Below are 14,890 nucleotides of genomic sequence, written 5' to 3'. Positions count from 1 at the left end.
TGTTTTATTTTTCCAGGGTCATAACTTAAGTGACATTAACATTCTCTCCAGATACATTTACCTACAGAAGTTGGAACTTTCATATAATAAAATTAATGGTATGTAGTAAATACACTAGTAAATTCTTGGGTTGTGAAATCATTTAAGATGAGAAATGCGGTGTACCATGTAGCTTTAATATCAGAAAGCCTGTCTACATCTTAATGGCCCAAGTACTCCAGCTCTACAGACTGAGGCAATGGCTAGATCTTCTTGAGAATGATGTGTGGACTGTTCATACATCTGCACCAGCATATGCTACTCAGTGGGAATGTGAAGATTATTGTCCAGTTTATTATCCAAAAAATAAAATGCAAACAAGCATGTTAGTACAAGGTTAATTGAGATTTTAACACATGCATATGTCAGAATGTTTAAAGTTATGCCTAGTACAGTTTCGCTAGTCTTATGCTTTCATTTGGCAAGGCTTCCCAAACATGACAAAATATAAGAAATCGTGTCCTGAATTTAGAATGGTCATAAATGGAGACTGAGGTAAAACCCATTTTTTTCCATTCCTTCTCTCTTTCTCTCATACCCCCCAATTCATTTTTTAATTTAACATCATAAAGAATGAGTGGCAACCTGTTGCATTATTTCTTTCAAGTTTTTCATTTCACTTGAAGTGCTGGAGTCATATGATAGCAAAACTATTGTAAGGCAGTGCTTCCTTCTGCTCATTTTGCTAACAGCTTGTGATGACTGTGTCTGAACAGAGCAGGGACTTTACCATAGCAACTAATCATTTCATCTTCTGTAGTATCCTAAATCTTTTTCTCCAATAATTAATAAATTAGGATAGAGGTATTCTCTCTGTCATTTTAGAGGTAGATAAAATATCAAATTATATTTTGGCTTATGGACCAATCAGTTTATATAATAAGGATTTAAAGTATAATTCAGATGATCACTCCTAGAGTTTTAGAAACCCTCTTTTATTCTACTAGAATGTGTTAATATATCTGACTTCAGCATTTTAAACATTGCTTGCTGACTGTGTGATCCAAATTGATTCTTGATTGCTAGTGGACATTATCATATTTTCACACAATAATATTTGCATTTACCTATGTATTTTTATGCTATGTTTCGCATTTTGCTTTGTTATTAGATCTTTCTTGTATCAGTCACATGCCTTACTTACTGGAACTCAATGCCTCCAACAATGAATTGACTACATATTTTGTTTTTAAGCCACCTAAAAATCTCAAGGTAAGTTGCAGAAAATGCTTTTTGTTAGATTTAAATTCAAGGTGATTTTCTAAATAAACTTTAGATTTTGTATTTGGACATATGCAAAAGCCAAATTTTATACTTCCCTTATTCTTTTTTCTTACTTTATTTGATATTTTAATAGTTCTTCGGAATGTTTGGATAGCTTACATTGCACATTTATGTCTTTTTATTTTCTTTCTCATTCTGAACCCCAGCATGCTCTGGGAAGGTATATTGTACAGCTGGCTGTTCTAGCTAGAGGTAAGTTTAGCCAAGATTTTTATCCCTGCTGCCAAATTAATCAAACCTTTCGTAGAATCTGTTCCCACCTTTCAAACTGACTGATGCCAATTACTGTTGGAAAGTGTGTATTTAAAATGTAGCTGTATGCTATTCTTCCCTTTGCTATTATTTCATGTAACCCACTTTGGGTTATTAAAAGTAGGAGGTTGTTTTGAAATACTGCCTGAATATATTTCTCTGTCTTTTTCATCAAATTTTTTAATGTATGTATGTATAATCGACAAGAATTGCCAGGAAAGTGTTGTTGGAAGAAGGTACAGCTTTGGAAGTCCCCAAAATTTGAATTACATGTTTCATAAAAAAGAGCCTTTCTGTTTGTCTCGCCCAGTATTAGTATTAATGATCTTCTTACTTCTTCCACACCCTTGATCAGAAGTTTAATGTTGCAGCTATATAGTTTCAGAAAGCAACTGTAAGTGAAAAAGACAGAAAGTAACTTTGTCTTTTTTTTTCTTTTCAGGAAGTAGATTTTTCATGCAATCAGATTCCTAAAATGCAAGATTTATTAGCGTATCAGTCACTTACTAAACTCTTACTGGACTGTATCCTTTCTGGAAACCTGAATGGGAGAAAAGTTGCTTGTTTACTTTTTGAAGAACTGTTTGTTTCACATAGGTACCTATTTTCTTTGTTTTTTTCCTTTATGTCGAGTTTTTATGTAAAAAGAGCATCAAACTGTTATAACTCTGCTGGTGAAACTGATGTTAATTTACTAAAGCATGCATGATGTTAAAGGTATTTGTGTATATATGTAAGGTGTTAGCCTGCCAGAGAAACACACCACCATCACCACCACCACTTTGCAACCTGTAAAACTAAAAAAGTGACATGTCACACTGTCTTCACATGCCAGAGGTAATAAACAAATGTAGACCTCTTCATAACCCATACCATTGGGTTGTGAAGTGTGTTTTGAGTTTAACTCTTGGCAGCCAGGTGTAGTATTTTTATAAGTTATATACCTTTTAAGATAAATTCAACATTAATCAGAAGAAAAATGCCAGCTTTTTTATATAAAAAAGTTTAGTAGGAAATCAACTTGGAACAGTAAGCTTCTTTAAATGGAAAAGTTGCATGTTGTTTAATCTTAGACATAGCTGGTTGCTGAGGTCCTACAGAAGGTCTGTGGAGAGCAAAGACATTAAATGACAGTGAAGAGAATCTTTAACGGAGAGAAGACTTCCTGGAGTGTGCCATTGTGTGCACACACACAGAGGGAAGTTGGTGCTGTCACTATGGTACCGTGTTTTGTGGGTTAGAAACATTGTTCTGGTAGAAATCAGATTAGGAGTGGAATTGCAAAATTTTTCTGTTACTTTTAGTCTCCCTGAAGTTTCCTTTGTGCTTTTTTGAAAGGTCTTCTGTAATTTCATGTCAACGTGCTGCCTTACTTACAGTCACTTCCTGAAGGCTTAGTTGCCTTTTCTCTTTGCCTCAGAAATTACACCTTGACTTTATGCTCTGCAAAAGGAGAGGACAGCAGGCAGTTGCAGTTTTTTCTGTCTCTTGTCCTCGGAGTAGCCCATTAACAAAGGATATTAATACAATGTCTTTTTTTATGTAGGAACAGATAGTGCTTTTGCAGGGCATCTAGGTTACATTATTCACACATTCTCCAAAGTGTACAGGTGATACTATTCTTGTCAGAAAATTGTGATACGGCTCTAGCCCTTTGCAAGTCTAATTTTCCATTGCAAAGCAAAAACCGTATGACAAAATGAAAAGGAAGAGAGATCAGGGGTTTGGATTGTGGATGACTATCAGTATTTTTCATTTGGTTTGAATGCAGCAGCATGCTGTCTTCAATTTCTTCGTTTGCACTGATTCCAGCAGGATGGGGAGAACAACTGTTTCATGCATACAATGGCAATGGGGCCCTCTGAAATTGAGGAAATTGAGTGCAGAATTTGGAAGTGCAGAATTTAGAACAGCAAAGTGGCACTGTTCCTAACCTGTGTGAAGCACTCCTCACAGGAGACATGGCAGTCAAAACAAGCTGTTCTTTGTAATTGTAAATGAAAGAACTATTTTAAATATCATGCAATGGTGGAAATATTTGGCATGTATTTTCTCTGTGACAGTAACTAAGTATTTCTTGCCATATTTAAGTGAATTATGATGCAGATGGAAGTGTCACTGTAAGTTTTTCTGACAGGTGCAGACACAAATATACCTGACAGAACTATAAATTAATTTTCAGGGAGGAAACTGCCCAAAGGAGATAGGGAGACAGCTTGAGCAATAATATCTGACAAAGCATTATAGTGGCCCATTAAGACACTAAAATTGATTGTATTACTTCTTAGTGCTGAGCATATGATTTGCTGCATCATATTGATGCTTACAGCTAAAACATCTTGGACTCAGAACAGGCTGGTGCTTGTGTTTACTGGCAGCAATTGATTTTTTTTTTCTCTCATTCATTTTGACCCAAATTCTTTGTTCACCAAAGTTTTTCCTCTCAGTGGGAAGAGAAACAGGCCTATTTTTTGCAGATCAATGAGTATCTGTCAAATACAAGTGCCTGTGGATGGTTTTGGCTTCTTTTCTGAATGTCTGAGACAGCCTAGTGTGAGGTCCTTTGAAGAGACGTATCTGTGCTAACCAGTTTTTTTATCTTCCTCTCCTTACCCATTTAGGCCTGTGAGTGTAAAGCTTAGTAATAGCGTGCAATTAAGTCCTCATGGAGGAATGCAGTCTGGCAAAAACAGTTATTAAAGATGATTATATTTGCCCTGGCTAAGTATTTGGTTTGGGTTTGCAATAACATTCAGACTGAGGAAAAAATAACCTGATAATTTGTCCACTGCCTAGTAAGACTAGAAATTTTAGTGTAAACTCAGCTGTCCCTGTTTGCAGGTGGAGTTCATTCTGTCAAGTCAATTAAAATGAAAGAATCTTTTCTTCTGTAATTGTCTAAATGCATTTCTCTGTGTCCTGCATGTTGTACATAAAGGTGTTCTGTCTGGGATTTTTCTTCCAAATGTGCCCTACTGAGACAACTTAGACATTATTTTCTTCATTAGCCTGTATTCTACACCTTACCTACCATGATTAGTGCCCAGCTAAATTTGAAGACATGGCCCATATGTTATAGCCTGCACATGCGCATCTGATGAGAAGACCAAAGACTAACAGTGCAGCTTTGCAAGATACTGGCAGAAGTATTTCTTCTCCAAATTCGTGTTCCTTCATTTTCACTGCTTTCTCAGTTTGCCATCTGCCCAGTTATCCCAGCATCACTATTGTGCTGAACCACGTCACAAAATTAATCTGGATTAAAAAGTCCTCCAAAAAGAAGAGGAGAATATTTCTAGCTGAATCAATTGAATGACTAATTTTCCTGCAGCCCCCCAAAAAAATTTGGCAGTACAAAAAAGGAGGCAATATGCTTCAGAAGAGGGGTGCGTATGAGCAGCTGGAATTTTAAGCTCCTTAGCATAAACATTTTATGTCCAGTTCTCTGTACTGCAGCTCCATTGGCTAATTTAGCTACTAATTATTGCTAAGATTTTTATACTTGGTTATTTTCCTTAACTGCAAAAACCTCTGTATAGTTAATAACATAGAGGAGATAAGAGGACTAGAGAAGTGTCATAGTCTGATTCATCTTAGTTTGTCACACAACAGACTCACTGCAATCAGTGGCCTTGAAAACTTACCTATCAAAATTCTGAATTTGGTAAGAAAGAATTAATTGCTATTGTTTTCCTGTCTATCTTTTATCGGTATATTAGTGCCTTAATAAATGCATAGATAATTGCATGACAAGTTTCCAAAATGTATTTAATAGTGAACACAAAGAAATTTTTATTAATGCAAAATCATAGAATGAAACCAGTTAGAAGGGTGCTCTAGAGGTCGTCTGGTCTAGGGCCAAGTAGAGAAAGTTGCGTGGGGCCTTGCACAGTTGAATTTGAATTTCTCCAAAGGTATTTTGTATTTGCTGTAGATAGGCTTTGTTGCTATGCAAGAAGTTACATTATCTATGCTGTGCAATTCCTATTGTACAGTACAGAGAGTAAAGATTAACAAAAATTCTTCAGAAAGTTGTATTCGTGGTTTGCAGTGAGCAAGGATACAAGAAGGAGAAGTGAAGACTGAGTAGCCTGCATTCATTTTAGAGTTTAGGCAAATTTCACGTATTATTAAAGGATCTCTAATGAGATTGGAAGCTTCGCATTGCTAGCTTTCATAGAATCATAGAGTTGGTAAGGTTGGAAGGGACCTCGGAGATCATCTAGTCCAACTGTCAAATGAGTGGCCCGTACAGGGAATGAACCCGCAACCTTGGCATTATTACCACCACGCTCTAACCAACTGAGCTAAAGCTAACAACAAGATTACCTAGGTTATATTTTTCAAAATATAACACGTCTGAATTACATTTCTAGATTTTTGGTGATATTTATCTCCTCTAGTTTCAGATGTCTGCAGTGTAGACAACTGCATCTGAGCTAGATGTTCTCTGCTACCTCAGAAGTCAGTGGAGAGAAATGGACACTTACAGCACTGCATTATTCTGATCTAGCTGTAGATATCTGTATTAACACAAGATGCATCAGGCCTTTGAAGTCTCTGCTGACTATGAAGACAGCATAATAGGCAGATAACTAGGCCAAATATGGACCTCTACCTTGTTGATGCTTGTGCTTGGTTGGATGTGTCATGCTCTTTGACAAGGCTTGGGAAGTCATTTACCTAAGTGTTCCACAGTTCTATGCTTGTAAAATGTCCTTAATAATACCTACTTTTTTTTTTAAATCATTTTGACATACCCAGTGGGAAGTGCTATGAGTATAGCAGTTGCTGCTTTTAGGAACACAGGGAAAAATATTTTTAATGCAACTAAATTGCTATAAAAATACAATGATTTATTTCTTAATAGGATTTACTTTATAATAATCATTTCTAAAGTATTTAATTGGCTTTTAAAAGCATGGAATATGAAAACACAGCATAGAAATGCAATCATATTTGCTACAAGTTAAGAACATATATAAATATTTTAGGTAGAGCAAATCCCTTACTCAGGAATGGAAGTGTTCTCTTCAAAACCTTTAAAATTTTTGAAGATTTTTTTCTGTGCTGTAGTAATAGATATACAAAAGAATATGTAAGGTCTATACCCATCAAAGCCTGGTTGTCCCATGGAGTTCTTGCTGCTTGCCTTCAGTATTCAGGAAAAAGTAATTATGTCAAGTGGACAATAGTATGTTTTGAGTAATATATTCAAATAATGTTCATTAATGTATATTAATATATTGGTATTTCAGTTATATGGTGCCTTCAGTGAACTTAGGTTATGCCTTTACTGGCAATAAAGCTGAATTCTGTCTCATTTTTAGTAGATAAGATTAACCCAGATTGGCAAAATCATTTATAAAAATTCTGAAATAACTATAAGTGTGTGAAGATGTAAGTTGACAGGTCTATATACTTTATTTGAGAACTAGAGTAAGTAGCTTGACCATTCTGTGCCTTGATTTCCTCATCTGTTAAAAGGCCTAATAATTCTGTTAGGATTCGTTATCTGTTTTGTAAAATGCTTTGGAGTTGTGTTAACAGCTAAGCCTTAATAATATAAACATGAGCCTCAGTTTTGATTCTTACATGCTGATACGATTATTTATACAACCATTTATTCTTTTTAATTAGCTAAGTAGATAGTCATGTGGAAATAATGTAAACAGATTTTAGTGTAGTGTCTTTTTTCGCTAATTAGAATAAGATACAGTTTCTCTTTTTTTATGGGAGCAATTGTACCCCTGCTCTTCACATTGATTCAACTTTCTTTTCCATTCTCTTGAGATTTTTTAGATTGAAAGAATGTAAGATCTGAAGAAAGGCTTCAGAAACTGTAAATACTGCCTAGCTATATATATATAAAAAAAGCTTCTATTCTGCTCATGTTTGCAAAAAAATAGCAAGCACATCTCTAATGAACTGGACTCTTAGGAATTTTATGCTTTGCAAAAGAGGATCTCCATACAAATCCCTTTTGTTCACAGAATTTTGTGTGCACCTATTGCATACTGTTTTGCAACTAGAGCTCTAAGCCGTACCTTACTAAACGGAACGAAAAACAGGAAGAGAAGAGAGAAACTCCATGCTATTAATAACCCTAATTAAACATTTAAAAGTCAGGAAAAATGTCAAGGACAGACAACTGGATTAAATTCGAGTCAGCTGCTTTATTTATTTCAATAGTTCCTAAATATTTATTAATAGAATATGAGGCTTCTAAGCTTTCAGCACAAGGTGATGCTGATGGAAAAATATAACTTGCAAGGTTATATGGAGGGAACCATGTTGAGAGGCCATCTGGGTATGTGTTGTCACTGGGACAAAGATTAGTACAAAATCTAGCATGTTATACCTATTTGGAGTTCATAGCAGGAATGAGTATATGATTTGTGAGGCTCTGAGAAAATAAGCCATCTGCTGTCCAGTTAGAAATGCAGGTCTTCTATCTTGTACCTTGTTTGGAAAAAATGTAAAACAATGATAGTTCACAGATTTCCAAAACCTGGGATATTTTCTTGTCTAAATGAACTTAAAGGAGGGTTTTTTGGAACATTTCTATGCATACTATAGCTGGCAGTTTATAAAATCCACCTTCTTTGAGTATGCATTGAGATGAACTGATACTGTCTAGAGATACTTTTATAGATTGCTTACAGACCCGAGAAGACTGTAGTGTATTGTTCTACCTTCAAATTTCCATAATTGATTCCGTAATCGTGTGTAAATATAACTTTATCATTACAATGTGAATTTATTTGCATATGTGTATGTGTGTATATATACACACTCTATATTTTTATGTGCATATGTATCTTCTAAATTTTGAATTTGACAGAGGTAAGAATAGTCTCTAGCCAGTATCAGCTTTGAAAGAAAACTAGAGCTCTTTTTATTATTGTTGTCTCTCACTACCACTTTGTGTAGTCACTTGAGGAACGTTGAAGACAAGTTAATCAGAAGGCAGTTCATTTGTTTTTCCTTGAAGAGTATGGAAAGCTTTAGTCTGTCATCTCACGATGAAAGTGGGGCTCAAGCCTATTTGTAATAGGATTCTAAATTATAAAGTGAACTCAAAATTTAGAGAAAAGAGTGATGTTCTTCCACAGAAATTTTGTTTCCCATCTGTAAAACTTCATTGGATTTTTTATGCTGTGATTTTTTTCCTAGAGTTCTAACCATATTCAGAAGATAACTGGTTTGGAAAGCTTGAAAACTCTACAGAATCTGGACCTATCTAGCAATAAAATAACCAGTTTAGAAGGCTTAGAGGGACATGATCTACTAGAGGTGATCAACCTAGAGCATAATCAGGTAACATACCTTAATATTAAATCTCAATGTTTTTCTAAGAATGCATCCTTTTTTCCCAAAATTCAGCCATCTGAAGGCTTAATCAATAAATCTTATAGCACTCAAGAAATGAGTATTAGAAAAGATGACATTTTAGTGTTTCACTCCAGGATTGTTTCCCATATTGATTAATACTGTACTCCTCAGGTCTCACTTAGTTCCTTAGATGGGTTTATCTTTGTGCAGGTATCACTTCTGGGGCATTTAGTGCTTACGTAGGTAAAGAATTAACAGTGTTCCCTCAAGTGGAAATGATGGGGATGAGTATGCAGATTTTTCATCTTGATTATTCTTGAGGATCTTTACTTACATCACAGCTTTTTTACTGCCAGCCCAGGAGAGCTTGCTAATATCTTTCAGCCCAATTTCGTGACCACAGATTCTTCTGAGCTCTCTGTCGGAAACTTCTTGTGGTACAGAACTGAATGTACTCTATTATAAAGTGACTTTTGTTATGCAGCAGTATGTTTACTGGAACTACAATGACACAATCCAACTCATCTGTATTTGAATTTTGAAATCCAAGCCATATATACCTAATCCTTTAGATACCGAGCTTCCAGAGTCTTTAACTGCAGAAAAGATTCTCAATTCATGAATCATTTTGACATCAAAGGCAGATCTGCATATGAGGAATCTAAGAAAATAAGAGATAATAATATAAGCCAAGAATTGAACATTTTCTGTCATTTTCCACCTTTCAAGATACATTTACAAGAGTTAATACAATACACTGAATACTTTTTCTCACGCTGTGTTGAGGTTGACATTTAAAGGTACATCAGTGTATAAAATTGCACTAGACAGGAAACTAGCTAATAGTATGGTTGTCATTAGCATTAATAATGCCACTTCCATTGCCTCATGTAGTTTCCACTGTTCTTTTCAGCACGCGAAAGCTATTAATTTTGCCTCATCAAAATTTGTCTCTTTTAATGATGTTATTGAAACCATTTGATGAGCCACCACTTTTTGACTATTTTTGTCTGCAGAATAACTTAAAGAGTGTGTTACTAGCACTTGTTAAACCTTGAATTTTCATCTCCTTGGAAAAGCTGCGTTAAGCTGGTCAGTGCCCTGTTACTATTAAAGTTAGGTTGGTCTATCCACAGCAGTGGTGGGAGTAAAATGTCAGCTGGTTGGTGTATTTGGAGGGCTACATGGGTGTGGTGTTCTGCAGGTTTGAGGAGTTGGTTGGGAACAGACACTGGGCAGAACAGTCACTTTTTCCTTGTCTCCATGGAAGGACAGGGGATGCACAAGATGGAATTGTTCCTCAGTCTGGAACCACCCCGTATGCTGCCAGGTGGACCAGTATGCTACTTATTTTTCTTTTTAGCAATGCTACTAAAGCATCATGTGAGACATGGTGCCTGTTATCTGGACTTCAGCATGTGCATCACGACCCATTAAAAATATCCAAAATATAATTCCAGCATTAAAACAACATGAGTAAGGCAAACGTGAAGTCTGTGACAAATTAAAATGTCCGAGTTCAAAAGGTGTGTGGTTTTTTACTCTTGTGTAAAGAGGGAAGCTAAGTGTTAGTTCAGGACTTGATATAGAAGTTCATTGAGCTTTAGTGGAGTATTTTGCATAGGAAAGAAATTTTTCTAACTATCACAGAATGATCTGAATTCTGTCAGCTCACTGCTACCCACAACAATCTTAAATGCCCATTTCTTTTTCAAGAACGGGCATGATAGGCTCATCTGCAAAATATGTCTCTCATATATACATTCAATGATTTCCAAATATTGACTGCTGGCATTCTATGAGTTGTTTAGCAAACCCATCCATATGACATTTAAGCTAATCAAAACTGTTCAGTGGTGAGGTTTTTTATTACCTTAAAATGAATATTGGATAGAGTATGGTTGATGTTTGTATATTTAGATGCCTTACTTAATCTGCCTAAAAGTTAAGGATTGAAGTCTTCTAGGCTCAGTCTATATCAATGGAAGGAAAACAGGTATTCCTACAAGGCAGTATATATATGTATGTATGTATATATATGTGTGTGTGTGTGTGTGTATATATATATATATGTATATGTACTAGCATACATCAGATGACCTCTGGAACTGCCTCTCTCCACTGATTAGAAAGGCAGGAGAAGTGATTGACTTGGGCTAACTTAAGACAGCTGTAATAAAGCAAGGTGAATTCCATTTCACACATTTTGCTTTAACTGATAGTCTTACAACTAGTCACACGGAGTTTATCATGAGGGCGTCCAGAGTGACTTTGCTTTGATCACGCAAATTTGATTTAATCCCACATAACTTTTAATGCTTATCTGGTGTAGCTGGGAGCACAGCCAGCCAGGGTTTCTTCTCTGGCTGGATCAGGCCTTAGGTGGGGTGCATCACCCTCTGAATATAAAGGCAGCCAAGAGCAACTATGGTGATGCTCTTCAGTTTAATGCCACAAGTTAGGTAGGATGAACTTGAGCTCCAATGGAAAGAATCTCTTTTCTTAGGAGTACTTTTTCTTTTTGCTAGTCAACTGAAGCATAAATGTAACTGCAGAATTGCCTCACTTAGGCACATCTGCCACATAAAAGCTGTGTGTGTTAGGGCTTGACATTTGAAAGAACTGGAGAAAGGCAGATGATTTAAAATTACTTTCTGTACTACATTGCTTCTCCAGCTAGCATCCAAGTTGCCTGCCTTTTGTGACGAAAAGTACCTTATTGAGTGCAGTTAACATGTATATGCATTTTGTGAGTATAATGTTTTTTTTTTATGTCCGGATTTTAAGACCAGAGATTTAAAAGTTTTTTTTTCCTATGGTTATCATGGATTCAGTTGCTACTGATTTATGCTCTGTTTCTGTCACTAATTAGATTGCTGAGCTGAGTGAGCTTGAATGTATTGAAGATCTGCCTCTCCTCAGAGTTCTAAATCTGTTAAAAAATCCTGTACAGGTAAGAAAGAAGGAAAGAGGAAGCCAAAAATAAGAACCTAAGACTGCAGTTTGGGGTCAGACCAGCATTCCATTTAGCTTGATTTTCTGTCTCTTGAGTGTAGCAGGTTGTCTCAGGGAATGAGAACAAGAAACAAAACAATAATGGGTGATGGTTCCCATATCATGGTTACCCAACTTTGTCTGGAAAATTCCTGAACCAAAGCTGCATCTGAATCTTCGTGTTTAATATCCGTATGATAGACCCATGGATTTGTTTAATTCTGTTTGTGAATCCATTTATTCTTTGTATTCACGCTATGCCATTATTTAATAATATAGTGCTTGGAATAAGATCTCTTGCTTTGAAGGTCTGTACTTGATTGTTCATTGGAAAAACTCAAAAGTACCTTGGTAGTAGCTGAATTTAGTGCTTCTGTCTGTACCTGACCCTCCAAAATATGAAAGCTGTTTTCTGTTTAGGTGACCTTCTCAGAAGCAGAGTTTGATCCCCTTTAAAGATTACGTATACCTCTTTCTTTCAATTATAGTTTTAATAACTGTTAAAAAAAATAAGCAAAAATTATTTTAAGGCAACTGTAGGCATTTCATTAGTTTAACAGGACATTTTCTTAGAAGTAATAAGCTTCATGAATTGTCAGTGTCAGCTTTTTATTTGATTTTTAATTATTCTTTTTTATTGTCTCAGACATAAAAGCTTATATAATGATGAATTCACAATGCAAATTCTCTTTCAAATTTCCTACAGTATCTCTAAGGTTAGAAGTAATAATCACAGTTTATTACTTAACTCAGTACAGATAATTACTTAAAGTTCTCCAACAGTCTTACTTGATGTTCAGGTAGACATGGTGATGTTTTTTTAAATTCCTTTCTAAACCTTTTGAACAATGTCATTGCAAACTTCTGAAGAAGTATTAGTTTTTAGAACTAGATTCTATTAGAACTAGATTCTGGTGGCAGGGAAGTGGTCAATTTTTACAGTGTATTGACAATCTTCAGGATAAAAAGCTTTTTTATGTTACAGTGTTAAAGTCAATTTAATTTCAGCCAACTGAAATTTCAGCCAACTGAAATTAAATATTAGATTGATGAAGTTAAATACTTTCAGTGAAAGTGGAAACTTTGTCCTTCAGAAGCAAACAGATTATTGGCTCTTGGTGATTTTCACGTTGCTCCAACTAACAGAACTGGACTGCAAGAAGATTTCAGTGGAAGAAAAGGTATGTAAACATTGTATCTTTCTGGAATTTTGCTAAATAATGAATGCAACTACAAGAAACTTTGCTAAAGCTGTACATGTGAATAAAGGTTTGTTGTCATGTGAGTGTGACAAATCTTCCATGTTTTAGACAGGATGACAAATTTGATGAGGAGTTCAGTGAAGAAGCATTTCTTAGCAGCCTTAGCAGGCCTTAGTTACTAGTTCATGTCCAATAGCAGTATTCATGAAATACTATGAAATGGTAACTGCTGCACTACTACTGGTAATACTGGTGGTGGATTTTTTTAATGTGTACTGCAGAGTAGACCATGCATATTATAGCAATACTTGTTTCCAATTCCATTCGATACAGCTTTCACTGTAAAATCTTTTCCCAAGAAACAACTACTGGGACTGGTTGCAGTAACTTTCTATTGTAATAAAAACCTTCTCCTCTTGTGCTGCTCTTGCCATAATTTGTTGCTGTATATAGTATTTGGGCCCAAGCCATGAGAGAACTTTTAGGATTAACAGTTGCCAGTTGGGGTTGGATTTCTAGGGAAATATCCTTATAAAATTATTTAAATGAAATTCATCACGCCTAACATTACCTGCAAGAATATTAGGATTCTTCTTTAAGGCCAAGCTCTAGCTATTGTGAACATAGACAGGGGTTGATGCTAGAGTGTAATTTACTCCATTTGTCTGAGATGTTGATTTTATTCTGTCTTAATGTGGTAGTCTGTTTTCCTTCCAATAAAAATTTTAATACATTCAAGAAACCTCTCTTTCTCTATGAACCATAAGAGAGCCTAGCTGACCAATCTAGACTACCATTTTACTTTTGGGTGGTTACAGTTATTTCAGAAAATCCTCTCCTTGGATTATTTTAGAACAACTACTCCAGCCTCATAAATTCTTTTTTCATACTGTATTTGGAGGCAGCAGCTGTTCTCCCTCCCTAATATACAAAATGGATATACTTTGATGTTCTAGTTTAGATGAAGAATATAGATTTGAAGTGAATCTTGCCATGCCATGCTTGATTCCTGTTACAGAATATTCTTGCAGCTTCTTCTGGACTAAACTAAACTAGATGCTATGCTCCAGGATACACCTAATGCGCATCTAGTCACTAATTCAGACCATGGGACTGGACTACAGCTAGAGAGAAATAACATAAACAAAACATAAATAGTGTGGACATTGTGTCCTGAGTACTAAACATTTTGCTTTAAAGATCTACTCCTGTTGCACCATACTGCCTACCAATGTGGACATGACTGTCATCAGAGCTTTCAGCATTATTTTCCACTAGTGTTGGCTAGTTGATATTTGATGATTTACATGAAGTGACTCAGTAGTTCTTAGGCTATTTCTGAATGAGTAGTAGTACTACTAGTAAAAAATACAGCCCATTACAGGTCAGTACTCTCCATAGAAATTTCAACAGAATAGGTGGAGAGTGTCTCTACAGTTTGAGTGCCCTTCTTCCCAGGAAAAACAGAAATGCATTTTCAGGACCAATTTGCAGTTTGATTACTTTTTTTATGCCCATTTTTTTCCTCTTCCGAGGAATAAATGAATGCCATCAGTCCCTAAGGATTTTAGTTTGGCATCTTCCACCAGCACTGAGAGGAGACAAATTAATGAATAATTAAAACCTAAGGAAAATTACTTTGTATCTTATGTGGCATCCTGTTTTCCTTCCAAGGAAAGGTTGAATATATTAAAGATGGCGAGCTACTTCTGGCTGCCTTCCATCCAGCTCTCAAGCTACTTAAATCTCCTGAAAAGATTTATGTAGAGAAGTGCTTATAGGCA

General features: G+C 35.7%; 1 protein-coding gene across 2 annotated transcripts in view; it reads left to right on the top strand.

Annotated features, from left to right (window-relative positions):
* Positions 1-14,890, top strand: part of LRGUK (leucine rich repeats and guanylate kinase domain containing) — a 53,452-nt gene that overhangs the window by 2,132 nt on the left and 36,430 nt on the right. For both annotated transcript variants that reach the window (XM_062593967.1, XM_062593876.1), the window contains exons 3-9: positions 17-98; positions 1,151-1,251; positions 2,018-2,099; positions 5,115-5,239; positions 8,752-8,895; positions 11,783-11,863; positions 12,999-13,085. In XM_062593967.1, coding sequence (XP_062449951.1) covers positions 17-98; positions 1,151-1,251; positions 2,018-2,099; positions 5,115-5,239; positions 8,752-8,895; positions 11,783-11,863; positions 12,999-13,085 — 702 coding nt within the window. The remainder of the gene's footprint in view (positions 1-16; positions 99-1,150; positions 1,252-2,017; positions 2,100-5,114; positions 5,240-8,751; positions 8,896-11,782; positions 11,864-12,998; positions 13,086-14,890) is intronic.

Source organism: Rhea pennata, chromosome 1 (genome assembly GCF_028389875.1).
Source record: "Rhea pennata isolate bPtePen1 chromosome 1, bPtePen1.pri, whole genome shotgun sequence".
NCBI lineage: Eukaryota > Metazoa > Chordata > Aves > Rheiformes > Rheidae > Rhea > Rhea pennata.
The sequence above is the reverse complement of the archived record's forward strand: the minus strand, read 5'-3'. Positions and strand labels throughout refer to the sequence as shown.